General features: G+C 30.1%; 4 protein-coding genes and 1 pseudogene across 5 annotated transcripts; 3 read left to right on the top strand and 2 right to left on the bottom strand.

The window, feature by feature from the left end:
• Nucleotides 1-85: 85 nt before the first annotated feature.
• LOC113366086 lies at nucleotides 86-9546 on the top strand (annotated as a pseudogene).
• A 517-nt stretch (nucleotides 9547-10063) lies between these two features.
• LOC113366327 lies at nucleotides 10064-10898 on the bottom strand. The gene is made up of 2 exons (XM_026607954.1): nucleotides 10240-10898; nucleotides 10064-10158 (listed from the first exon to the last, which is right to left on the bottom strand). The coding sequence occupies exons 1-2, from the start codon at nucleotides 10888-10890 to the stop codon at nucleotides 10078-10080; spliced, it is 732 nt and encodes a 243-aa protein (XP_026463739.1). The 5' UTR covers nucleotides 10891-10898; the 3' UTR covers nucleotides 10064-10077.
• Nucleotides 10899-12453: 1555 nt separating this feature from the next.
• Nucleotides 12454-15554, top strand: LOC113366176. Of its 2 annotated transcripts, XM_026607847.1 has the most exons (7): nucleotides 12454-12538; nucleotides 12642-12817; nucleotides 13082-14030; nucleotides 14343-14508; nucleotides 14577-14639; nucleotides 14707-14837; nucleotides 14990-15554. In XM_026607847.1, the coding sequence occupies exons 2-7, from the start codon at nucleotides 12643-12645 to the stop codon at nucleotides 15117-15119; spliced, it is 1614 nt and encodes a 537-aa protein (XP_026463632.1). In that variant the 5' UTR covers nucleotides 12454-12538; nucleotide 12642; the 3' UTR covers nucleotides 15120-15554. The 2 variants fall into 2 exon arrangements, with proteins under 2 accessions (XP_026463632.1, XP_026463561.1); XM_026607776.1 differs by having other exon boundaries at nucleotides 12466-12817.
• A 317-nt stretch (nucleotides 15555-15871) lies between these two features.
• On the bottom strand, nucleotides 15872-17188 carry LOC113366428 (ATM interactor-like). The gene has a single exon (XM_026608062.1). The coding sequence runs from the start codon at nucleotides 17186-17188 to the stop codon at nucleotides 15872-15874; it is 1317 nt and encodes a 438-aa protein (XP_026463847.1).
• A 454-nt stretch (nucleotides 17189-17642) lies between these two features.
• LOC113365994 (calcium-transporting ATPase type 2C member 1-like) lies at nucleotides 17643-24254 on the top strand. Its single transcript, XM_026607575.1, has 17 exons — nucleotides 17643-17951; nucleotides 18011-18236; nucleotides 18698-18854; nucleotides 18968-19113; nucleotides 19221-19333; nucleotides 19478-19715; nucleotides 19848-19979; nucleotides 20047-20207; nucleotides 20298-20443; nucleotides 20527-20723; nucleotides 21300-21479; nucleotides 21626-21774; nucleotides 21860-22026; nucleotides 22294-22463; nucleotides 23284-23447; nucleotides 23506-23743; nucleotides 23886-24254. Exons 1-17 carry the CDS (start codon nucleotides 17871-17873, stop codon nucleotides 24011-24013), a joined length of 2793 nt encoding a protein of 930 aa, XP_026463360.1. The 5' UTR covers nucleotides 17643-17870; the 3' UTR covers nucleotides 24014-24254.
• The last annotated feature ends 2127 nt before the right edge of the window (nucleotides 24255-26381 follow it).

Genomic DNA, 26381 nt, shown 5'->3' with positions numbered 1-26381 from the left:
GTTACACTAGAACAATTGCGCAGGAGAAAAACAATATGCTTCAAGAATCAGAATACGTCTGCAGAAACAACAAGAAGCTTCATAGGGAGAAGCAGAGTCAGCTTTGCTTCTGAACAATTTGGAAATGATAAAAGCCAGTTTTGATAGATCAGAATCAGAAGGCAGGATGAGATTAGAGAATCGTTTAGATGATGCTACGAGAGAATGTTCTGCTTTAAGAAGACGTTTGCAGGAAGAACAAGATAGATTCCGAGAACTCTCCTCACACTTGGAACGACAAACTGAGACCGCCAAACAAAGAGCTGAAGAGGCACAAGGGCAATCAGTGAAACTACGTGAAGAACTTACTAGCATTAAAAGTGAACTTGCAATTAAAACTAATCAAGTAACAGAATTAACTAATAGAGTTCAAAGTCTCTTATGTCTAAAGATGATGAAACTGTTGATGTCAAGAAGGCACGTGAATTGGAGAACCAAATTACCAAAGTCGTAATGAAATAGTAGCTCTTAAAACTCAATTAGAAAGTGCTCAAGAGCAAATCAAACAATATACAGATATATCAGAAAGTGCAGAAAAAGAATTAAAAGATCTTTATAACAAGCATGCACAATATGTAGCTACTAAGGAAGCTGCTTTGTCTCAAGCAAATAAAATTGAAGTTGATCTGCGTAAAAAATTCAAGAATTAGAATCAGAAATAGCTTCAAAGGCCAATCAAATACCTCAAACAATAATCAAAATGATTTTAATAAGGAGTCTTTTAATCAAATTAAAGTTGAATTAGAGTCTTGTAAAAGGAATTAAAGGAAACACATGAGCAAATAAAGAAATTATCAGAGTCATTACAATAGCAGAGGATAAGTATGGCCATGAATTGGTTTTGCATTCCAATGATATACAGTCATTAAATACTCTTAGGGAAGAACTTAATAAGTTGAAAGAAAACTCTAAAGATTTACAGTCAGAGAAAGTTCGAGCAGAGCAAGCTCTTGAAGTTGGTGAAGTAAGTCTCAGGGAACGAGAAAAAGCTCTTGAAGTTGGTGAAGTAAGTCTCGGGAACGAGAAAAAAAAATGGGAAGAATCAATGAAAGAGCTTACAAATAAGGTTCATGATGTGACTTCTCAAAATGAGGTATTGCACGAACAGATTCAAGTACTAAGTACCCAGTTAGCATTATCACATGCAAATACTCTTGATTCTTCGAAAACAACGTTTGTGATAATTCTCTGCTTAATCGTTCACTAACTGAGGAGGACTATGCTAAATCTTCTGATCAATTGTTGCAAGTCATTCAGTTCTTACGAAAAGAAAAAGGAATTGCTAATGCTAAGGTAGATATTTTACAAGATGAGAATATTCGTTTGAAAACTGAGCATGACATAACAATTAAACATTTGGAGGAAGTTAAGAAAACTTTAGAAAATGAAAGAAATAAAACAGATGTAATTCAAAGTACTACAGAAAAACATGCTGAAGTTTTAAGAAGTGTGGAGACTCTTAATGCAATCACAGACAGCAATAGAGTTTTAAGAGAGGAACGAGATTCTCTAAAGAAGAGTGTCCAGATCAAGTGCAACGTATAGAAAAATTAGAAGAGCAGTTAATTCCTCTTCAAGAAACTAATAGATCTTTGCAAGCTAAAATTGATTCAGTGACTAATGAGAATGTTGCATTGAAGGGAGAAATAACACGCTGGAAAAATCGGGCAAATCAACTTATAGAAAAAACTAACAAGACAAATCCTGAGGAATGGAAAAGGCTACAAAATGAAAGGGAAGGTCTTGTTAAGATGTTAACTAATGAAAAAGAAAGTCATAAAAAAACTGCAGACGAACTTGGTCTTCTTAAAGCTGAAAAGTTGAGAATGGAGGCAAATATATCAGCTTTAACCAAGCAACATCAAAACCATGAATTAGAGTGTAAGAGGTATGCAGAAGAAGTTGGTGCACTGAAAGTTAATATTACAAAACTTACACAAGAACTAAATGAAACGAAAGAGGCACTTATTAAGAAAGCTGAAGAAAACAAGAAAATGAATGAAGATTTGGCTTTGAAAGAAGCATCTTTGGCGGAATTCGTAATAAAGAAGGACAGATTAGAAAAATTGCTAAGCGCTATAAAGATCAATATTTAGAATTAACTAAAACGTGTGAAGAAGAGAAAAAGAAGATTGCAGAATCTGGGTCTGCAAGTGCTGCTGTAAATCAAGAGAATTTGGAAACCGCTAAAGAAGAAGCCAGAAAACCACTTATGGAAAAGATTGCCGAGATAGAAGCCGAACAGAACAGAAAAACTACAGAAGCCGCTGTTGAGACGACAAACCTGCGGGCAGAAATAGAATCTCTGAAGAAAGAAAATGAGGAACTTAAGACCATATGTGCCGATAAGGAAGAAAAACACAAAAATCTTATTAAAAGTGCTCGAACTAAGATTTTGTCTTTGAGCGAAGCCCGAAATGCGCTTGATCGCGATTTGGCGGATACTCGTAGTCGATTGGAATCCGTCGAACAAAGCAAAGGCGAAAGTGATGTTCGTCTGTCGCAATATGAGCAAAGAATTGCTAGGCTCGAAAAAGAACGCAATGATCTGGCTAATGAAAAACAAGATGTTCTACGACTGAATCAACAAGTTGAAAGCTTAACTCAGCGTAACCATCAATTACAACGACAACTGGGCTTGCAGCAGGGATCAAAGCCAACTACAAGTGCAAGTATTGCTGAGAAAAGTGGAAATGAAACCATCACTCCTCCAACTGCTAATATAAAGCCAATGGCCGGACATTCCAGTGGGCAGTCTTCAGCCACTGTGCAACCTTGGAGAAATAATGACACACCTTTTGCTAGTATTAGGCCCATATCTGTTCCGCGCACTGCAGCTGTTCTTCCTACAAGTCAAAGTGTTTCTGGCTCAACTAGTCAGAGTGTCTTAGTTCCACCACAACAACAAGTTCATACAACAGGTAATTCAGAATTTTTTATAATTAAATTGGTTGCATTCTTGAATTTATGCACAAATGTCTTGATAGTAATAAATTCTTTTCATAATCATTGTTAGGTAATTCAACATCAGGTGAGGCGATGTCAACATCTCCTACTAGCTCCCACATGGACTATATGCCAGCAACCAGCTCCGCACCTATGGCATCTGGAGGTAATTGCACAAGTGGAAGTGTTAGTGGTACATCAGCCACCACGAGTGCCAGTGGAGGACCAGTTCGTCAAGTAGCAGTACCTCCAATGTCTTCTTCAACTAGTAATAATCAAAACACAAGCAGCGCGAGTGGAAGTAGTAGCAGTGGCAACATTGTTATGCAGCAGCAACAACCATTACAACTGCAGCAACCAATGCAACAGCAGGAGATGGCAGGAACTTCAGCTGAGAGCACCCAGGTCAGACCGGTGCTTCTGAATGGCTCCCTGATTTCTTCGGTAACTCACAATCACTCATCTCATATGTGCACTCTTTACCACTTGAAATCATCTGACACATTTTACATTCACTGGGTAACAATTAAATTTTAAGCAACTTTGATCTTGCATGATGTTTAGTTTTCTTGAAAATGATTATGATTACAAAATTAATTATAGTTTATAACAGTAATAACAGTTATGGGGTTAAGTTTGTGCAATTCTTTCAAATAGATTATATTAACATGTTTTTATCAATATTTTTTTATATTAATGAGTAACATTTATCTCTATAATCATTGTCATGAATAATATAAAACATTAACTTAGTCCATTTAACAAAAATATTATATTGCAAAAAAAACTTACATCTATTATTGTTTTAATTATTAATGACTAATTGATAATTGGTTATTAAACCTTATGGATCTTGTATATAAAAATAACAGTTTTATTTTTTTATTTGGTTTTTAGGATATAGAGGCAAGTCAGCAAAGTTCTCAGGGATTGACACAATCTGTAGCCTTAGTTCAACCCCGAGTAGAGATTGTGTCCAATCCTCAATCATCTCATAGTACACCACATGTTTCATCGGCTCCATCTCATAGTAGTGAGGTCATGCCCCATGTTTCTAATATCATGGTAAGCATTATTACAGGAAAATATAGTAATAAATATTAGAAACATTAATTATCAAATCAAAACTATTTCATTTTCAATTTACTAAATTTATACATTATTTATTACAAAGGTCTCCCAACAACAAGCTCAAGTTCAAGCAATGTCACTACAACTGTAGCCGCTGGTATTGGCTCTGCTGGAAGTTCCACCAGTCACAAGAGACCACGTGATCCCACGGAAGGTACAACTGATACAGAGGGTTTGCAAGATCAACAGCGGAAACGCGCTAGGCAACAACATGTTGTTCAAGCTTCTACAGTAGATGGTTCTATAAGCAAATCAGGTTTAGATTCAGAAATCGAATATCAGGTAAATAGATTAATTTAATGAAATGTTATAACTTCATTCTAATTCAAGACATTTTAAGCTAACATGAACTTAAGTTGTCAATCAGCCTTTGTTTGTATTTTTAAGTTGTTTTTATAGCAAACAAATAATTTAAAGTGCCGATGTATTGAAAAATATTTAATAGGTTCCAACGAGTTCTCAGCGAGATCAAGAAGATGATAATTTAATAGTGGATTCTGAAGCTTCTGAGGATGATGGCCTTCAGGAACCGGATGATGGCCCTTATGAGAACAATGGAGAGGAATATGAGAATGAATCTATGAACAAGTATTTTTTTTTATTTTTGTGTAAAATCACTGAAATTATATTTTATCAATGCAACCCCTGTTATTTATAGGAACAAGACCTTGCATATGATGAGGGTGATGAAGATAATGAACATGATACTGACAACATGGTTGACAATAACGAAGTTGAAATAATTGATGATAGCAATGAAGGTCCAAACCAGTCAGAAGGTTCTAACAGTACTAGTGGTATTACAGAATCAAACAGTGCTCCTTCAAATACATCTCAACAAATACAGACTATTAGTAGTGGTTCAGAAGGTATTTTGTGGTAATTTTTAAACCACAAACAATTTTTTCAAATTTATGTTTTTCAGGACAATCAACACAATCTAGATCCCGTTGTGTTGCGCCGTTGGTACGTTCTGGTCAAGCACAAGCTTTAATTTTGCCACACCACACGCATCATTTAACACCAGGGTATGAAGAGTCTGGTGATGACGGTATAGTCCCAAGCACACCTACCTTATATGTACCTAGAAGAAATGATGGGTAAGATATTTATTGTTAAATAATTATATTGTATTAATATGATGTTTATGAAACATCTTTCAATTGTTGAACATATGAAATTGTAATTTAATAGTATTAAATTTACAATTCAAATCCGTAGTTGTGATTTATTTTTGATAATTCATGATTATTTCTATTTCTATGTATTCACATATGGACATTATTTTCTGAAAATTCAGATATAAACAATTAACATTAGACTTATGACGTCATTATTGGACGGTAAAATTGAGATTAAACAAATAGATATTAGTTTGTTCTCGCGAAAAAATCCGATTATTTAATTTTATGTTTTCTCGTCGTTTGAAATCATTTTGAATCGAATGAATCCAAATTTGGAAAAAGTATGTGTGTGTGAGTGCATGTGCCGAATTTTGTTTGTCATCTACGGTTTCCCAAAAATGGCTGGACCGATTTGAGAAATTTAACTATTGTGTATAGCATCGTGCCTTAAGGCAAATTGCTGGAACTTTCCGTACCGTAACGAAATTTTCCAGGAATATTAAATGTTTTCAAATTATAAATACTGTAACTTTCTCAAAAACTGCCATCTTTTGCACCTTTAGCTCGGTATCTCCGAAACGGCTGGACCTGCCTTTGCAAAAACTAATCACCGTTTCTCCTCGACATTACAAATTGAACGTTTTTTGGACCATTCAAATTGGATGCTCCGTTCTCTCAAAAACTCGATTTCCATTTTCTGCACTCTGCTCCGTATCTCCGAAACGGCTGGACCTGTCTTTACCAAAAACTAATCAGCACATGTCCCTATCAATAGGAATAGAATGTTTTTGAACCATTCAAATCGGTTGATCCGTGCGCCCTAAAACGTGGACGAAACCATTTTTTTTTAAGGTATGTCAAAATGTTCAGAAACCTTCAAAACGTGAAGAAATGTAAAAAAATTCAATTTTGATTTTTGGACGATTATAATTACTTACCCTATGGGAAGTTAATAAAAGCCATTCGATGTAACTCCATAAGAAGTACCGTTTCTTTGTAATTAGCAGAAAGTTGTCAAATTTTCGTCTACGTTTTAGCCCAGAAACTATAGAAACAGCAAAACTGATTGAATTACATTCGTTATGTTAAATGGTTAGTTTTTGTAAAGATCTGCAGAATCGTTTCATCGCAATTAAGTATTGAAAAAAAAAATTATATGAAAAATTTGTATGACGATATTTTCGTAGTTTGAAATAATATGCTAAAATATCATAGAAATACGATATGAGCGATTGAAATGTAGAAATTCACTAATCATAATCTATGCCGCCCTGTAATGTTTATTGCGAGTTTCGTCGGTACTACTGATTATAGTTTACGTCCATACTTCAAATAAATAAATTTTTGGAACTTTTATTTTGAAATTAAAGAAATTTATTTAATTTATACAATTACAGATATTATAAGTACGTTTAAAGATATCAATTGGAAATCGTATTATTTTTTTGGTGAAACCGAAAAATTTCGAAATAACAGTTGAACATTTTACTTAAATTACTGAACCTTATTGAGTGCATTATGAAGAAGTTCATGCCACTTGCTTTAAGGCAGGATGCTACTTACTGTAGGACCTTAAAATATGTTTAAATATAGATTATTTTGGGTTAACAAAGGCAATCAAATATTTAGTAAAATTGATAATTTTAAGAATGATTACTGGTTCCATAGTACAATCAATTTTTTTTGTTTATGAAATTTGATCTTTATGTGTGGAAAACTATCTGTTAATTAAGTTTTTGTTGTTAATTCATTTTAATTTTATGTAAATTTAATATAAAGTTTCATTTTTCTTTGCTTGCATTAAGATTTGGAGAAGCAGTAAGTTCGCCTCATCCCCATGTACCAAGTGCGCGATTTACATTCAGTGATACTGCTAGTGTCAGACAAGTTCCAGGCGCTCCTCTCTCACAAAGTGGTTTAGAAGCTGTTGATGATACTAGATGTGATCTCTCCCAATTTCATGAAGCAGGTACCTAGAAGCTACTTCTTCATTTGTCATCACAGTATGGAGCAATGACTAAGTATTACTATACAAATTTTTCTTCTGCAGGTCAAAGTGTACCAAGTGCTACTCTTCAAGTTTGTCCACGGGCACAAAATACAGATGATTCTTTGGAGGTTCCTGATATTCAACCTGGACCCAGTGAACCAAGAAAAGGTACTTCATTTTTTTTTTAAAATGGGAAATGAGAATTTTCTTGTAATAAAATAATATAAACTTTGATTAATATTTATAGATAATGTACCTGAAATTAAAATTAGTGACGAATCATCTGAGGATTGCATTATTGTTGAAGATGATGTTTTGGATGGCGAAATGAAGGAAGTTGAAGCAGACCCTGTTTCATCAGAAGGCGAACAGCAAGCAACGGCGACAGATAATATAGAAGTAAATCATACATATAAATAAATAAATTTATGTATATATATATATATATATATATATATATATATTAACAAAGTCTAATAATCGGGCATAACATCAATGAAAAACATGAATTTCTTTCAAAAATTTATTTTAAATCCATACGTTTCGGCTATAATATAACTTTGTTAATACATATGTCAACATCAAATTCAGAATCATACAATATATATATATATATATATATATATATATATATATATATATATACTAGATGACCCGACTGACGTTGTCCTGTAACCACGCCTATAATTTTTTAATTACGTAAGCAGATATGCTTAATTACGTAAGCAGATTTAGTACCATTATTTACCCCCCCCCTCCCCCTTTGTCAGCAAAAGTAAGCAAATCTGTCACCAAAATGTCACAAAAATTAGCAAATCAATAATTCCCCCCCCCCCCCTATAGTGCTTACGTAATACTTGAACGGCCCCTATACTAATATTTAACATTTACATAAAAATAATAATTATTGTTTTATAAATTACTCTTCACACCAAAATGCATATACGTCAATATGAGCGATGCTAAATGTAGAACTGCTTTAAATAAAATGATGAGTTTCAATTCCCACAACTATATTGGAAATTAAAAATGTCTTTTAAAAAGATATAACAAATTCAGAAAAAATTAATATATAGTCCGCGGTAAAAGTACAATATCACCGTGGATTTTTTCCCCCAAATTATTGCTACAATAATGTTGCCTATAATTTTTATAATCTTGTACCATATTTTAACTATTTGTAGTAATTATAATATCTAAATTACATTTTTTTTAGTAATAATTCAATATACATTATTACCAGGAACGCTCCTGGGGTCTTCAGCGCCCGCATGCCATTTTTTTCTAGACTATATAAAATTTTGTATCGTAATATAACATATGAAAACATTATTAATCCATGGTATGAGTATGTGCACAGTGGTAAAATATATATTTTTTAACTTAACAAGTTGTCTAAACTATGTATTTATTATTCGAAGTCTAAGATAGAAATGTATAAATTATCATTGCAGATGGAAGAAGAAGGTCGTGAAGCAGAAGCATCTCAAAGCTCAAGTTCAAATGTACGATTTCGAGGTCGCGGTTCAGCACGCCGCTCTATGAGAGGTTTTTCTCGTGGTTCCAGTTCTCGACAACAAAGGCACACTCCAATCATTTGGAATGAGGCTCATGGTCCAAGTAAATAAAATAATGCATATGGATTTTAAATTCATTTATGGTGTCATAGTATTTTTAATAATAGATATTAAAAAGGTTGATTGTTAATAAATCAATCGAAGATACTAAATCAATAATATGCAATTATAAAATAATCCTTATTGTTCATAGTATTGCACATTATTTCACACTTGTAATAAGTTCATTATTTTACACTTGCAATAAGTAATAACAATGTATTTTTTCTACTTATATTATTTAAACTATATTTGATAATTGTTAATTTTGAGTTTTTTATTATTAAAATTTATATTTAACTATTTGTGCAGGACAACAGCAACAGCAGCAGCAACAGCAACAGATACTACAACAACCACCTCCAATGCAACAGCCACAGCAACAAAATCCTCAACAACAAACACCACCGATGACGAGACAAATGGGGCAACCAATTTCTGTTAGGGGCATGCAGGAACCACAGCGAGGATCGTTTATGCGAGGAAATCCCCGTGGACGACGTATGCGCCGGCCGCCTGGTGGACCTGGATACCCAGGAATGCGCTTTTAAGTAATAGGTTGTAATATAGTTCTTAAGCTCTTTATAAGTGATATTTACTACCATTATGGTGCATATTGACATGCAAATTCAATTTTAATATAATTGGAAGGCTTTGAAGCATTTCTATCTTTTATATTTTTTTTTATTATTATGGTATAGCGCGATATTTATAATTCTTGACATATTTGTATGAAAAATGTTATTTCAAGTAGATAGAATAAATAATAATAATGTATATAACAATTTTAATCTGTTAATTGATGGAACTTCCTATTCTATGAACAAACATTAGACATATAAAATTATGAAAATAATTGAAAATATAAAAAAAATATTTTGAAATTTTAAAATCTTTATTTTTTTAATTATTGTATTTCATTTATATTCTACCAACTTTCATCAAGAACTAATTGAATGTTTTATCAAAATCATTACGGCTTATCAATTTAAAAAAAATAATTGAAATTTTTGTCAATACTAAAATTTGAAATTAACCTTACAAGTTACAGAAAGTCACTTATTTTAGTTAGAATTCTAGGGCAAATTATACCTTGTATTGGTGATTGATCATTAACTAATCTAATTAATATCTAATGGAAATAATTACATTTAATTAATATTAATAAAAATTACATAAAGATTAAGAAAAAAATTGATTTAAAACATATCTATTATTTTTGTAATTACATTCATATAACTTTGGATATTTCTTTAATCAAATATTGTTGTATGAATTCTGTATCTTCATTTTCAATATCTGACTGCTTTATCTGAAAGTAATAATAATTTAAATTATTGATATTTAACAATATACATGTATTTACAAATATAATATCAAAAAAGTAACTTACCACTATAACAGAATTATTAGAAATTTTTTGTAATAATCTTAATTTAAGCTTCATTATGCCATTGGGTTCTGAATTTGTATTTTTAAGACATACAGCATCATCTAAAACTTCAATGTGAATTTTTCGGCCATTATTTGCAATTGCAGATATACCTGGAGTGTTCAAAAACTTTATTTGGCAATCCAGAACTACATCCGAAAGGCCAACATCAACATTCAAAGCAGTATTTAAAACTTTCTGTAAATTTTGTCGACCAGTGGTTAGTGGTTCAGTATGTTTATTTTCGAAGCTACTCCAGTAAGCTTGTAATTCTAGTAGTTCTTCAAAAATTTCTTCATTTTCAATTTTCAATATAGAGAATAATAAATGTTTCCTTTCCTCTGATCGACTTGTATTGGATTTTGTTTTAATAAATTTGCTTTCTAAAATAATTCGCAATAATCTCCTTGGAATATAATTCAAAATACAGAATGAAAGTGCGTTATTGAACAGTTCATCTATATTATTTTTATAATCTCCAGAATTAAATTTATTTAGTATAATATTCTCCAAATTTTCAAGAGTTTTTGGATTCATAGTCCAACCCAGATAACTCAAAGCCCATAAGAACCTGCTTAGATCTTTTCCTCGTATGTTATTTGATTCAAACATATGTGTTTCTGATTTACCATCAGTTAATTTTTCTAAAAATTGAGATACTAAAGTGTAATACAATGCTCATCCATATAGTAATTATCTGCATAATAAGGCAATATATGCGAAATGGCAGTTGCATTTAAATCTTTTATTTCAGTGTTTACATATTTTGATATAATTTCAAGTAAGTCGTTATTGAAATATCGCGATATTCTTAAAGATTTCAATAATGTAATTAAAGAAGGAACATCTATTTTCTTATGTGTTAAACCTTCTATTAAGTTTTCGCTTATATGATTTAATAAATCTATTGTATTGATTTTAACACTCATTTTAAAAGCAGCATTGGTAACTATACAAAGCTCTTCCTGTGTTAAGCTATTTAAATATTTATCTGACAAAATGAGAAGAATGTTTCTCATAACATTCATGTATTCAGGGTTATTGTGTTTTGATAAGCCTAGATAAAAACTGTATTGCACCAGATGCTCTTTACTAAGATCATCGAGCTGATTACTAATTCTTCTCATTGCTTGGTCATAAAATTTCAGTTGAGTTGTGTAAGCCGGAATAACATACATATAAGCGAATAATATATTAAAAATTTCCTTAGGAGCCATGATATCAATTTTGGCACATGTTTCTCTTTCTATGAGATTAATACAAGATAATACATTGTTTGGGGGTGCTCTTGTATTATAGGTATACAAGTAATTTAATAGTGTAGGTACATCAGATACTTCAACTTCAGATATGTTCTGTTTTAAAACTTTCGGGTCTGATATAGGAAAGAAATCTGAATATCTTATTTTAGCCTTCTCCGTATTTAAATCTTTTGCGTTGCTGATGCCAATATATTTAAGAAACCGTAATTGAAGTGAATTTCCATCAAGATTACCACTAAGATTGAGGTTAAATCTGGCTACTGTAGTGGCCGGTTTATAACATCGTGCACTCAAAAGTTGAAGCGAAAACGTTAAAATCCGATTTTTTTTCAGAATGCAGCTGGCCATTGCAGTAAGTATTAAGAATTAGATTATTAATTAATTATAAACACTACTTTAACAAATTGAAAACTTGAAAAATTCAAAAAGGTTAATATCTTCATTTGTAAGATTAGGTAACATGAAAATAATGAACATTAACAAAACTGTCCAAGATATGTATGTAAGCTGGTAATCGATTTACTCATATTTTATATTTATACTGCCATATAATATTTCACGATGTTTTTATGAAAAAGTATAAAAACTTTGTTTTATTTGTATTATATATTGGATTTTTTATTATATTTTTGTGGGAGTATTCAAGCTATTGAAGTCGAGTTTTGAAATAATGTCATAATTTTCAATTACATTATTATTAATATGTATTTGAAAAAAAAATGCATACACATGTTTAGCCTTAATGAATCATTTTATTCATGAGCCTTAAAACCATAAACCAACGTTTATGTTCGTAATAAAAGCACTTTGTAATATTTCATATCGAAATTGTAACCGCCCCAAACATTTTGAGTAAATATGTTTCGAACTATCTCACTATATGCATTTGCACAATGCATGTTTGACATGTCTTGCAAATGTCCATTGAACATTTGATTTTTGAATGATGTAGAAACCCATTTTAATTAAATTGTGTTTACTTATTGTTATGTTTTATGGTAGGTTTTAAATCAATAATTATAAATTTTAATGTAATATGGGACGTAAATCCTGTGTCGAACGCATATAGCGTTGATATTAAATGTGACGATTTCTGTCAAGAATGATTATGGCAGAAAGGGCCGATCACACAATTAACAAGAACGACAAGGCTCTCTCAGATGATGATCAATTATCAATCTCAGATGTTGAGCAACATCTTGCTTCTACATCAGCTACTTCACTAGACACAAACAAAAATGATAATGAAACTGAAAAGGCTGTGCTCAATATAACAGGTTTGAATTCTTGAATTTTTTTTTGAATTCTCTTTAAAACGTTAGCCAAATACATGTTACTATATGTAGGTAGAAAATGTCAGAAAATCTTTTTACTATGCTTTGCAAGATAATATTGATACCTGCATGCCTTACAATGCAACCCTATGTACATACTTAGTTCTATTGCATATTATATTTCTGAGTTCCAATTGACTCAATCTTATTGGTTTATTTATAAAATATAGTCTGCTTCTCTCTTATCTTCTAATTTGTTTTGTCTAGGCCCATTTGAAAATCAGCGACGTGAGGAAAACCCATTTTCATTCAAACATTTCTTGAAACGTGAAACTCCATCTGCTAGTAACTGCGCAAGTACATCCTCTGCTAGCACCTATTCTATTGGCCCTGCAAGTCACACAGGTGCAAAACCTAAAATTTTTACAAACACAGGATTAGCCACTGATGTTTTAAAAACAGAGAAATGCAATCACGCGGCTTATCAAAAACGTTGTGAGCATTGTTGCCCACAATATTTTAAAGCTCTTGGAAAAACAAATTCAGTTGAAAATATTGCACTATCCAATGTTGATAATCATTTGAAGAATTTATTCAGATCATATTCTGACCGTGATACAAATTATATGCCAGTAGAATATTCACCACACGATTCTGTTAAAGCTAATCACTCAGGAGCAAGGATTGCTTCAAGTGAGTTCTCATCTGCATTGCCTGACTTTGTTCAAGATCATATAATCCTTGAGCAATGGTATTCTGGTTTTGATAATCCTTTATCTACAGAAAATGTGGAAAGAGAGATAAAATCAGTATTTTCTCCATTTGACAAAGATTATAATAAAAAGAATTTAAAGAAACCTAAAGATGTGACCTCAACAATTAATAAAGAAGAAAATAGAGGGCCATTAAGAGCACCTTTAGATTTACCAATAAATGATAGTCCACCGATAAATGCAGCTAATCCATTAGATTTGCCAGCAGCTATATCCTTAGATTTAACAGGAAATGTCAAGGATGTGATTATGCACCAGGATTATAATGGGATGCAAGAAGTTCCTCACATACTTCCTGATTTCTTGTCAGATGGAGCAATACACTCAGATAGACTTGCTGATTTGGTTCAAACATCACCAAAAGGACAAGCAGGGGGCATGGAAGAAAGCGATAGTGAGGATATTAGTGAAACTATTAGTAGATTATCATTGGAAAATAATAGGTGAGTTAAAATAAGTATGAAATTCTAATATTATAAGTTTCATCTAAACTTAATTTCAGAAATGTTTTATAGTTGGTAGGTAATAAGCCTGGATAAGTTCTTGATAGTTATTTTCTGTATGATCGAATAAAACATAAAAAAATGCTTGGAAATGTGCAATTACATTTATACAAATGTATAATGTGACATAGCATAATTTTAAATATATTAAAAAAAACATTTATTAGTTTTATAATAGTAAATTGTATGTATGGACATGTCTTATATATATTTATATTTAGCATATTTATGTTTAAATTTATTTATATTTAGGTTGCGAAGAGAGTTAGATCACTGTAGAAGACAGATTTCAGAACAGTCCGGCCAAATATCTCGTTTACAATCTGAGTTAAGTATTAGCCAAAAAAATGAAGGACAATATACAACAAAATTAGCTACAGCTTTGGAAACAGTTGAAAAAAATATGGCACGGAGCAATGTGAGTTATCTTAACATCACATTAATGTAGTAATGTAATATAAAAAATAATTTCAATTTGTTTTTAAGAAAAGGGCAATAGATGCTGAAAGTACAGTTGCAAAGCTTAAGAAACAGATTTCACAAATGACGGTGATTATTTTCTAACGTTACTTTAATTTTAATTTTGATATTGCAATAACAGCTATTTCAATATTAGTCAGAGATGATGGTTCTTCGAAATGAAAATACATCACTGCGCTATGGTCCAGCTGCAAATGATTCCAATAGCATGATGAGATTATCAAATGAGTTGCGAACTGCAGCTAGTACTGCAGAGTCATCACTGAGGTAAATTAATTAAATTCTTTAGAACATCTTTAATAGTTACATTTCCACTTCAAATAAAAATTAGTAATAAGCATATTTTAGTTACTATTTTATAAGCAATTAAAAACAACTATTTTCTTCATTTCTAAATATTCGTCTATTTCTTTTTATAGGCAACTATTAACGGGTGTTGATAATTTAAGGACTCTTGCTAGTTCTTTAGAAAGCTCTAACCGAATATTTGAACCTTCTGATGACAATTTTTGCGAAAATGAAGATGAAGATGCCGGTCCTGCACTATAATGTGTAGTGAATAAATTTGATCATTCAAATTGTCTTTGGTATTAAAATAAATAATTACTAGTTTTATATGCTACATTTTATATACATGTATAAACAATATAAATATAGTAGAGCTCGGCGGTATCCCCTGTGAGACAAGCTCATTCTGATTTTTTATAGAGGGGTTCATTTTCTTCTTTATACATTTTTGTATATGCTATATAAATCAATTCATTATACATCAATTAATTTTTTTTATGTATGTATTGAATTGTATATATGTTTTATGTATTATTTTCTATATGTATGTATATATAGAAATTTTCCTATTAATGTATTGTTGTGAAAATTTATGGGATTGATATCAACAGCAAAAGTTACAAAATGCTTAAAACAGTAATTTCCATTTAAAAGCGGAAATGATCCACTGAGACTGACAACAAATGGAATTTAACCAATTTAACAAATTAATATATGCATGTGTAATTTCAAGTTAATAATTCAAAAGTGACATTGATTTTAAAAATACCATAATTTATTCACAATGATTTTAAACATTATTTTTAAATATTATGTTTAAATATTACATGTATAAATTAGCAAAATAGTAAAACAGTAAATATTTATTTTGATAAAATATATAAAATTTTTACTATATATATATATATGTCTTTTCTTGACTTAATAACATTTCAACTTTTAAATAAGAATAAATCAACCTCTGATAGATCATGTTCTGAAGCAAAACCAAGAATACTTTGCTCAAGTGAATGCTAGGATCCGTGATTGGTATTTACAAAAGTCTGAGTGTAATCTGCTGGCTCTAACAAATTGTCTGACAATACACTATTTGTCTGTGTAGAACGGTCTCCCAGCAAATGATCTGTAAAGTTTGTTTGAGTCTCTGTTGACACTGAATCTTCATAACCTTGCCAACAGGTTTGAGTGTGAGAATTATTGAAGCCAAGTTCAGAAAGTAGAAAATCATCACATGTTTGAGTGTATGTATTTGAATATAATAATTGATCAAATGTTAGGTCTCCAGTTTGAGTGAAAGAAGAGTCCATGTTATCATTTAAAGTTAAATCAAATTGATCAGTCTGAGTCTCAATGCTACATAGAGTGTGAGAATGATTGTTTATTATAGTTTCTGAAAGTAAGTTATCTTTCAAAACATTTTCGGATTCGCTTTCTTTGTTATCATCCAATTCAAAATACTTTATATCCATATCATTTTCCTGAATTAAATTAGAAAAAGAGTTATGAGTTTCTGGTTTATCATTTCTTTCATTATTTACATCTAACTCATGTTCGCTCTGTGTTTGGACATTGGATTTAACAACATAAAGATTTGCATTATACATAGCCTTTTCTAATATTGTATTTTTAACTGTTTGAGTTTCAACATTATTTCGAATCTTCTTTCTTTTATATGAGGAAGTCTGTGTATGTTGGGTGTTTCTTTTTCTTATTTTTGAATTCGTTGTTTTCAAATCATCTATTAATTCTGTTTGTATTTCTTTATCTTTTAGATGCAAATGTGAAGGAGGTATTATATTCAATATTATTATGTTATTTGTAACAGGCTTAGTTACATTGTCTGCAGTAATAACTTCATTTGAATTTACTGCAGATTTACTGTGATGCTTTCTTCGGTAATGAGTTAATAATGCCTCATTTGAACTATATTTCCAATCGCAATCTGTACATTTGAATATCTTTCCACAAACCTTGGCATGACTAATTTGCTGTGAATGTGTTGCAAATGCTTTTGTACAAGTAGTACATTTAAATAATTTTTCAGCATGAACCTTCAAGTAATGCTGTTTTAAGAAGCGTTTATGAGTGAAATGCTTAGTTGCTGATACATTGTAGATGCAAGACTTTTCTGGACAATAATAATGCATAATTGTCCCTTCTGGAAGGTTTTGCTTAGGGAGTGTTGATTTCAGATGATGCTTCACATAATGCATTTTTAAGTTGGATGATGATTTTAATATAGCATTGCAATCTTTTTCAGTACATTTCAATTCTGTAATGACACTACAAAGTTCTGAGACCTCAGGGCATATTTTCAAAATATTGCACATGTTAACAATACAATCTACAGTAAAATGTGTAATAATGCTTATTTTCATAAAAACCTGGTATTGTTATTCTAATTATTATATTCAAGTTTATTAAATCTACATATTGTAATAATTCTTGTGATAGATTACTATTGACAGGTCCAAACAAAAGATAAAAGTTTTGGTTTGTAGTGGTGTAGTTCTAGGTAATTAAATTAACACTAAATTGAAATTTAAATTTTTCACATATCATTCATCAATGGTTCATTGATTAATGGCCAAATTGCTTTTCGATGTTAAATAAGAATTGTTTTTAAAAATAGTAAATTTTTACTATGTTTATTGTTGTTTATTGATCTGAAAATCGTAACCAGTCGTAACAACATACTAAAAACCTTATGACGTAGTGTAAAATCAAAACTCCCTACAAAAAAGTGAAGTAGAAGCAATGCGTGATCATTTGCTCACTTAGCACCATTCGGCGAAACGTCAACGTAAATAAGCCATTGTCAAAAAATTATGTTTTTATCACGTCACGATAAATCAATTAACATGTTAGCTATGAAGAAGCCAGTTTACTAAATTTCTAACCCTAATTAAGACTTACATTCCATAAAATTTGATACATTCGAATGTTATTCAATGACGTGCCCTGTATAGATAAAAAATCATTAGATTAGTTTAGCCACAGGTCTTATTAAAAATGAGAATTAATCAGACTTCAAAGTATGATAAATTTTCAAAAAATAAAAAAGACTTATCTTCTGAGAACTTAAGTGATTCAGTAAGTACAAATTAAAAGTTGATATGGATTTGTTTTTAATGTGAATTATTCCTTTAAAGGATCCTAATACAGAAATGTGGCTTAGCACAAGCGAATCATCCCAATTAAGCTGTTCCGAGGTAGCTGCTAGACTGAGGGTTGACGTTAGAAATGGTCTACAATGGAGTGAAGCTGATCTGAGGTCTCAGTTAATTGGATTAAATGAACTCACTGTTAAAGATGAAGAACCACCATGGAAGAAGTATATAGAACAATTCAGAAATCCCTTAATCATGTTACTCTTAGGTATTATTGCGTTATATATCTAATGTTAATTATGAAATTTGTTGTAGATTAAAATATGCAAATGCTAATGTAAGTTCACTCAATTAAAATATGCTGATTCTATCAGCATTTTTGAATGCTCGGTTTCAATTCTTAGATTCAATAATCTAATCAGTTTAAATCAATTAAAACTTTTTTATTTTACCCTAAACAATTTTGATTGATTGATACTGCCAAAAATTATTTGATTACACTTCATAAGCTTTTGCTCATTAAAAAAATCACTCAACATGTATAATTTAATCTATTTAATACTACATTAAAATATGTTAAAAAATTTAACTACTATATAAATGTTTAAACTATTATAATTTATAATTACTGAATTTGTTGAGTGCTTTTATAAGAATTTTTACATATAATTATATCATAAAATTGAGTATTTAATATTATTACTTAAGCATTGTGCATTTTGATTTCAGGGTCTGCATTTGTCAGTATTTGCATGAAACAATTTGATGATGCTGTTAGCATCACTGTTGCCATCATCATTGTTGTTACAGTTGCCTTTGTGCAGGAATATCGATCTGAAAAATCTTTGCAAGAGTTAACAAAACTTGTGCCGCCTACATGCCACTGGTAATAATGTTTTACTATAATTTGTTACAACCTATTGTATTTGCACATTACAATTCTTCGAAATCTTACATTTATTAGAATGACATGTTTTAGTAATATTTTTATTTCTCTAGTTTAAGAGAGGGACGATTAGATACATTTTTGGCGAGTAAATTAGTTCCAGGAGATATAATTCATCTCAATGTAGGAGATCGAGTACCAGCTGATGTCAGGTTGTTTGATGCAATAGATTTATGCATAGATGAATCAAGTTTTACAGGTATATATAACAAAATATCATTTTCATAATAGAACATTATTTTGCTTAAAGCAATTATTTACATAATCATATATTTGCTAATTTAAATGATAATATTTAATTTTTAGGAGAAACTGAGCCATCAAATAAGGTTACAGAACCAATCATAAAAACAAATGGTCATACCAGCATGAAAAATATTGCTTTTATGGGTACTCTTGTGCGCTGTGGAAATGGAAAAGTAAGTCAAAACATTTAAATTAATTCTTTGGTACCTTGAATTTTTTTTACATTAGATGAAGTAATCAGTATGCGTTAATGTATTGAAAATTTTGATATGTATTAAAAACACTAATATGTATTATTATCTTAATTTTTATTTTAGGGTATTGTAGTTAGCACCGGAGAGAAAAGTGAATTTGGAGAAGTTTTCAGAATGATGCAAGCTGAAGAAGCTCCAAAAACACCTCTTCAAAAAAGCATGGATAGTTTGGGCGCTCAGTTGTCATTCTATTCATTTTGCATTATTGGTGTAATAATGCTCCTTGGATGGATTCAAGGAAAACCAATAGTTGAAATGTTTACCATCGGCGTGAGTTTGGCAGTAGCTGCTATTCCTGAAGGTTTGAATAATGTGAAGATGCAATATTTTAAAAATCTTGAATTCTTAAAAGTTTGCATCTTGAACCTCTATAATTTTTTTATGCCAAAAATTATATAATATTACTGTATATTTTCATTTTATACCCTTGTAGGTTTACCTATAGTTGTAACTGTAACTTTAGCTTTAGGAGTTATGCGAATGGCTAAAAGGAAAGCTATAGTGAAAAAGTTGCCAACTGTGGAAACACTTGGCTGTGTCAATGTTATATGCTCTGACAAAACTGGTAAATATAACTTCAATAAATTTACTTTTATTGGAATGAATTACTGATGAAACATTGCTTTTTTCAGGAACCATAACGAAGAATGAAATGACTGTGACTATTATTTTTACTGCTGATGGCCATATTGCTGATGTTACTGGAGCTGGTTATAATGACAATGGGGAAATTGTGTTGCGTAAATGTGATAATATGGAAAAAGGACGACAAGCAATTCATGAATTACTTGAGGTATATTATATCAGATCATCACATTATTGATATTTTTTTAAGTATAACCCTAAATAAAACGGAATAATTAATGCATACCTGTAATTACAGGCAGGTTGTGTTTGCAATAATGCTATACTGAAGGAGGATGTGCTTTTGGGACAACCCACAGAGGGTGCAATATTAGCTGCCGCAATGAAGAATGGCATGTATGCAGTCAGTGATAGCTATATACGCATCCAGGAATATCCTTTCAGGTGAATTTCAAATATCGAATATCAAATTGGGCATGGTAAATAATGAAGCAACTCTAATATAAAATCATATTATTATTTACCAGTTCAGAACAAAAAATAATGGCAGTTCGAGTGGTTCAAAAGTACAGTGACAACAAACAAGAATTATTTTTTGTGAAAGGTGCGCTAGAGAAAATTTTACCACAATGCACTAAGTTTGCATCTCCAGGAAGTATAATTCAATTATCTAAACAAAAGGAGCAAGAAATACTCGGCGAGGCATTTGAAATTGGGCGAAAGGGTAATATTTATAATAATTGCTATCTAGCTATATTTAGATGATAATAATGGTACTATTTTGTGGCCTTAAGTAATAAGAAAACATTTATGATGTGTTACGCTCATACATCCTCGCTATCCTTGCCACTTTTAATAATTTCACGCTTTATTTCAAGAGACATGGCCATTTTTTTTGAACCCATAGTTTTAAAAGAAAATAATAGAATGTAAATGTGGAAAAAGCTAAAAATTCGAACTAAACATATTTAACTGTACAATCACTATTAATGTATAGTCAAAATTTTAAATGTTAAAGTAATCCTTGATATATTTGCGTGGGTAAATTCTTACTGCACAATTAATAAGTATATATAATTGAAATGACTAATTATAAAATAATTTACTATCATAAAACATATTCTATGGTTATAATAAATTTTAAAAAATTGAATTAAACCTAATTTAGGAAGAATGAATGAGTAAAGAATTATAGATCAGAGATTATAGATTTTTTTTAAATCTATTAAGCAAGTGTTCAAAAAATAAAGTTTTGTTCGGACCTATTCATTACAGATTTTCTACCCTTTTTATTTCACAGGTTTACGCGTTATAGCTTTTGCTCGGGGCACTTCACTTCAAGATCTCGTGTACTTAGGACTTGTTGGAATTTGTGATCCACCTCGCCCCTATGTTCGGGAAAGTATTGCTATGCTAGTCCAATCTGGGGTTCATGTAAAAATGGTAACAGGGGATGCACATGAAACTGCTGTTGCTATAGGTAATTAAATATCATATTGATCTACTTTGAATTGCAAAAAATTGGTTTATAAACTGTACAAATGTACTAATGTAATCTTATTTCTAATCTATTCATTTTTCTAATTGCTCTGACTTTTATAATTCAATGTTAATTTTTTTTTTCAGCATCTTTGATTGGATTGGACACAGTACACATGCAGGCTCTCTCTGGCGAACAAATAGACTCTCTTAGTGAAAAACAACTTGAACAGACTATAGATTCAGTATGCGTTTTTTACAGAGTAACACCAAAACACAAATTGGCAATTGTCAAGGTCTGCAAATGTTTATATACAATAAATAAATGGCATAACATGATAAATAATATTTTCTATAATGGTTCTCTAACTTGTATTTTAGGCTTTGCAAAAATCTGGACAAATAGTAGGAATGACTGGTGATGGTGTAAATGACGGCGTCGCGTTGAAACGTGCAGACATAGGAATTGCAATGGGCAAAAATGGTACAGATGTCTGTAAGGAGGCTGCTGATATGATTTTGGTTGATGATGATTTTCATACAATACTGTAAGTATGGCTATTTTAAGTTGAAATGTCTCAAAGGCCATATTTCATAATAAAAAATAATGGACACTTTAAATTATATACATAATTAAATAATGTACTGCAGTTAATAAGCATTTTTAATAGTATAAGTAATATTATGCTTATTAATTATTAATTAATAGACATAATATTACATATAATAATTTTAGATAAGATCGTAATATGCAAATAATTATATATAGATACAAACATATAATTTTTATTTTCATTGTTATTTTTAATCTATAGCTCTGCAATTGAGGAAGGAAAAGGAATTTTCTACAACATTAGAAATTTTGTTCGTTTTCAACTTAGTACTTCAATTGCTGCATTATCATTGATTGCTCTTGCTACTCTTATTGGAATCCCTAATCCATTGAATGCTATGCAAATTTTATGGATAAATATAATTATGGATGGTAAGTAGATATAAATATTAAAAAAAAAGAGCGCGCGAGAGATTCAAACGCGATCGAAGTAAAACTTTTTTGCTATTATACGAGATGGCATTTAAGATAAAATAAATACATCCTATAACAATTTTGAATAATGTTTATTAGTAATATGGTAACACTCATGATGCACACATTTATTAGTGTCAACAGTTATACACATTTATATAATGATAAATTATAAATTATATATTTATAATAGCATTTAAAATATGTATAATATTTAAAAACAATAATGTAATTAAAGTCATAATTCAAATATGACATGATCGGTTTGTCATTGTAATTAGCTTTTGGAAATGAATTTTCATTAGAAAAATGAAGTAATTGCTGATTAATAAATTCTATAATATTTGTTCACACAGTGGATTATGTTAAACAATGCCTAAACCTAATGCCTAAATATTGTTTTTGCAACTTCACTCATCATGCAATTGTTTGAAGAACTCCATGTAATTAGAATTAACATACATTCATTGAATGCTTGTATTTTCTACTTCTTCGCGGGCGATATAATCTCATTCTTTGAACAGCTGTAATATCTGTCTTGCCTAAAAAATATTTTCCATTTCAATAACATCAAAAATTTTTAGAAACTATGAATAATAAGGAAATTATTTAAATAAACTTATGACACGTATAGAAATGATCTCATCGAGAGCGAATGACGAACTGTTCGGACGTAACGGACTCCGTTGCATTTGTACGGATTTACACTCTAGTCGCGTCTGAAGAAGTTTTACTTCAAAAATTAAATCTGTTTTTTATTGTAACAAAATTATTTTAGGTCCCCCAGCACAGAGTTTAGGTGTTGAACCAGTTGATAAAGATATCCTGAAAAGAAAACCTAGAAATGTATCTGAACCTATGATTACAAGAAATCTCATTATTAATGTTTTAATGTCTGCATCTATTATTATAATTGGAACACTATGGGTTTTTCAGAGAGAAGTATGCATAACTTAATTTTTACCTGAATTATTGATTTTACAATATATTATGTTTTTAGATGAGCTCAGATGGAATTACGCCACGAGATACCACAATGACATTCACTTGCTTTGTATTTTTTGATATGTTCAATGCTTTGAGCTGCCGTTCCCAAACTAAAAGTATTTTCAAAGTAGGATTCTTCACAAATAAGGTGTTTTTACTTGCTGTTTCTTTATCAGTTCTTGGACAGATGCTTGTAATATATTTTCCACCATTGCAAATGGTTTTCCAGACTGAAGCTCTCACGTTCATGGGTGAGTTAATACATACTAAATTTCATGTGATTTATAAATTTATTATTACTATTCTTTATAGATTAAATTTTCTTTAATCCATATTGAACTGATATATAGATATTGCAAATTTTTCTGTAATTATATTGAATTTTTTTTATAGATCTTGTCTTTCTGATCTGCTTGACTTCATCGGTGTTCATAATATCAGAGATTAAAAAACTCTGCGAACGACAAATGTCGCGCAGGGGAGGCGACTACAAACCCAAGTCTGCTATGGACTACGTATGACCCGCGGGTCTGTCCAGGAGGGGCAAATTTCGTAAAGATTAAAGTATTAATGAAATTTATTGATCATATCTCTATTACATGAAACCTGTTTGGAACAAGATTCATGAAGACAAGTCACTTGAGGTAGGGTCCAAACATATATTTGTGATCATATGATGTTTATTGATACTTATTCATTCAAAATTATTTGTAGTCAATAGTGAGTGGTGGTCGGGCGGGATTTTATAGTATATATTTCGGAAATCATTTTGTACTGACGAAGAAAGTCAAGAATAAGTTTTAATTTGTTATCAAGAATATTAAATATTTATATTTTTTTAAATGGGAAAAGTCATGACGGGCATGCATTCTTGAGTTTTGTTCAATATAATATTTAAAATATATTAATGTTTCTCGTATTTACCATATTTCATTCATATATTGCTAAAATATCCCAAAGATGTCTAATTTCGAACAATGTTGATATATAGCAGACTTTTCAATATTTAAAGTTTAAATTATTAGTTTTTCATATTTAAATTTTGATTTTTTTTTGGTGTGGGTACTTAAATATGGTTCTTGCTTATATTCATTTTTTGAATAACCTTACAATTCTCATTATAATGAATACTGCTATTATACTCGTTATTAAAAAATTAATTATATATTTGCTTAACTTACTTATTCATTATCTGTATCAGTCTATGAAAAGATATTTCAAAACATTTTTTTCTTATAAATTTATCAAGATTTAAGATTCCATTTGTAGATAAATTCATTGGGTTTAGTCAGATGTTTAGGCAGCTTAATTAATTCGTACTTTAATACTTTTTTGCCATTGAGTATATTATTAATTACTTATTTATAGAACATTATTATCTTTACAAAATGAAGTCAAATAGTTATTTACAAAAGTATTCTTAAGTAGCAAATTTTACAATTTTAAAATTATAAATATTTTCTTGATTTGTGAGATTTCAACGTCACAAAATTAAAAAAAATATGGCATTTAGGTTAATTCTAGATTTTTGTATCACAAGTTTGAAGTCAGATACTATAGATTAATACACAAGGGTATTATTTGTATCTCAGTCGAACATTTTACAATATTCACATTCATAAATTCCATCAGCATTACAAACTATTTAGGGATTTATTAAATCATTTTGATAGATTGGAATAATATTAGATAGGATTAGATGGAAATAGATTCATTTAATAGAATCAGTGTTCGATATGTACCCATTATATTGCCCTTATGTTAAACCAAGTCAAAAAAATCACTAAAAATATTTTAAGGAAATACTAATTGCATAAAGCAGGTTTAGAACAAACGAATCAATCTTATAAAATTGAACAACTTATGGTAAACCTGCGAATAAAATTGAAGAAAATATATAAAAGTTAAATACAAAAGTAAATAATAATTACAATTCGAAATTTATCATTGCATGACATAAAAATAAAAATACTACTGTCAGTTTTTCGAGGAGTTCTAACACTATACTACATGAAATTGAAATTAGATATACTATAAACATAAAAGTATTAGCACTATTTGAACTACTAACTCTATTTCAATTATAAATCATAAATTTATTGAAATATTGAAACACTGTGTGATATTATGTAGGCAAAGAGTATATTTGTATTATTTATCATATGTATTGTATTTTGAGATGCATCTCAAGAATATGATTTAAAATACTGCATACGATTATAATATTTATATACTAAACTGGATATTAAAATATAATTAGTTGACATTTTGAAATGAAAATGAATAAATGAATCGTGGAGTATATATTTTGATTGTTTTGTTAACACGTTTTTGTTTAAATGGTGTCAAAATAAGTAGCATATTATAATTCAATGACTAAAATTGAATTGAAGTAATTTACAAACAATATTAATAGGTTATATTATTTTTTTCTTTAATTATTTTCTTTGTTCAGTTTGTAATTGTTTTTAAGAGGAATTGAGAGGTCGATGCTAAAAAACGGTGTTTAAATATTAAAAGTGCAATTAAATATTTAGCTTTAAACAATAATATATTTTATAATGTATTATTTAATAAAGTAAGTAATTTTTGTTCAAATTATTACTACCATTCTACTCACAGATGTCGAAGTATTTTTTGTTTTACTTAGCTTTGCATGTTGCATTTTATTTTGATGCTACTCATTTTGATTTCAAAAAATGTCTCATACGCTAAAATTCACAAATATTCATAATATTAAAAAAATATTATAATAGATAATCTTTTATGTCTCTCTGTGATTTAATATATATAAATCTAGTAACCTATATATAGTAAAAGAGCAGAGTAAAAGGACTAAAATTTATTGGTGTTAAATGATATGATAATTGATGGGGATTGGCTATGTAG

The sequence above is a fragment of the Ctenocephalides felis genome, unplaced genomic scaffold (genome assembly GCF_003426905.1).
Source record: "Ctenocephalides felis isolate EL2017-DRISC unplaced genomic scaffold, ASM342690v1 CF-g0.4_SCAFFOLD_00059, whole genome shotgun sequence".
NCBI classification, from domain to species: Eukaryota; Metazoa; Arthropoda; class Insecta; order Siphonaptera; family Pulicidae; genus Ctenocephalides; species Ctenocephalides felis.
This window is presented reverse-complemented; position numbering and strand designations above follow the sequence as displayed.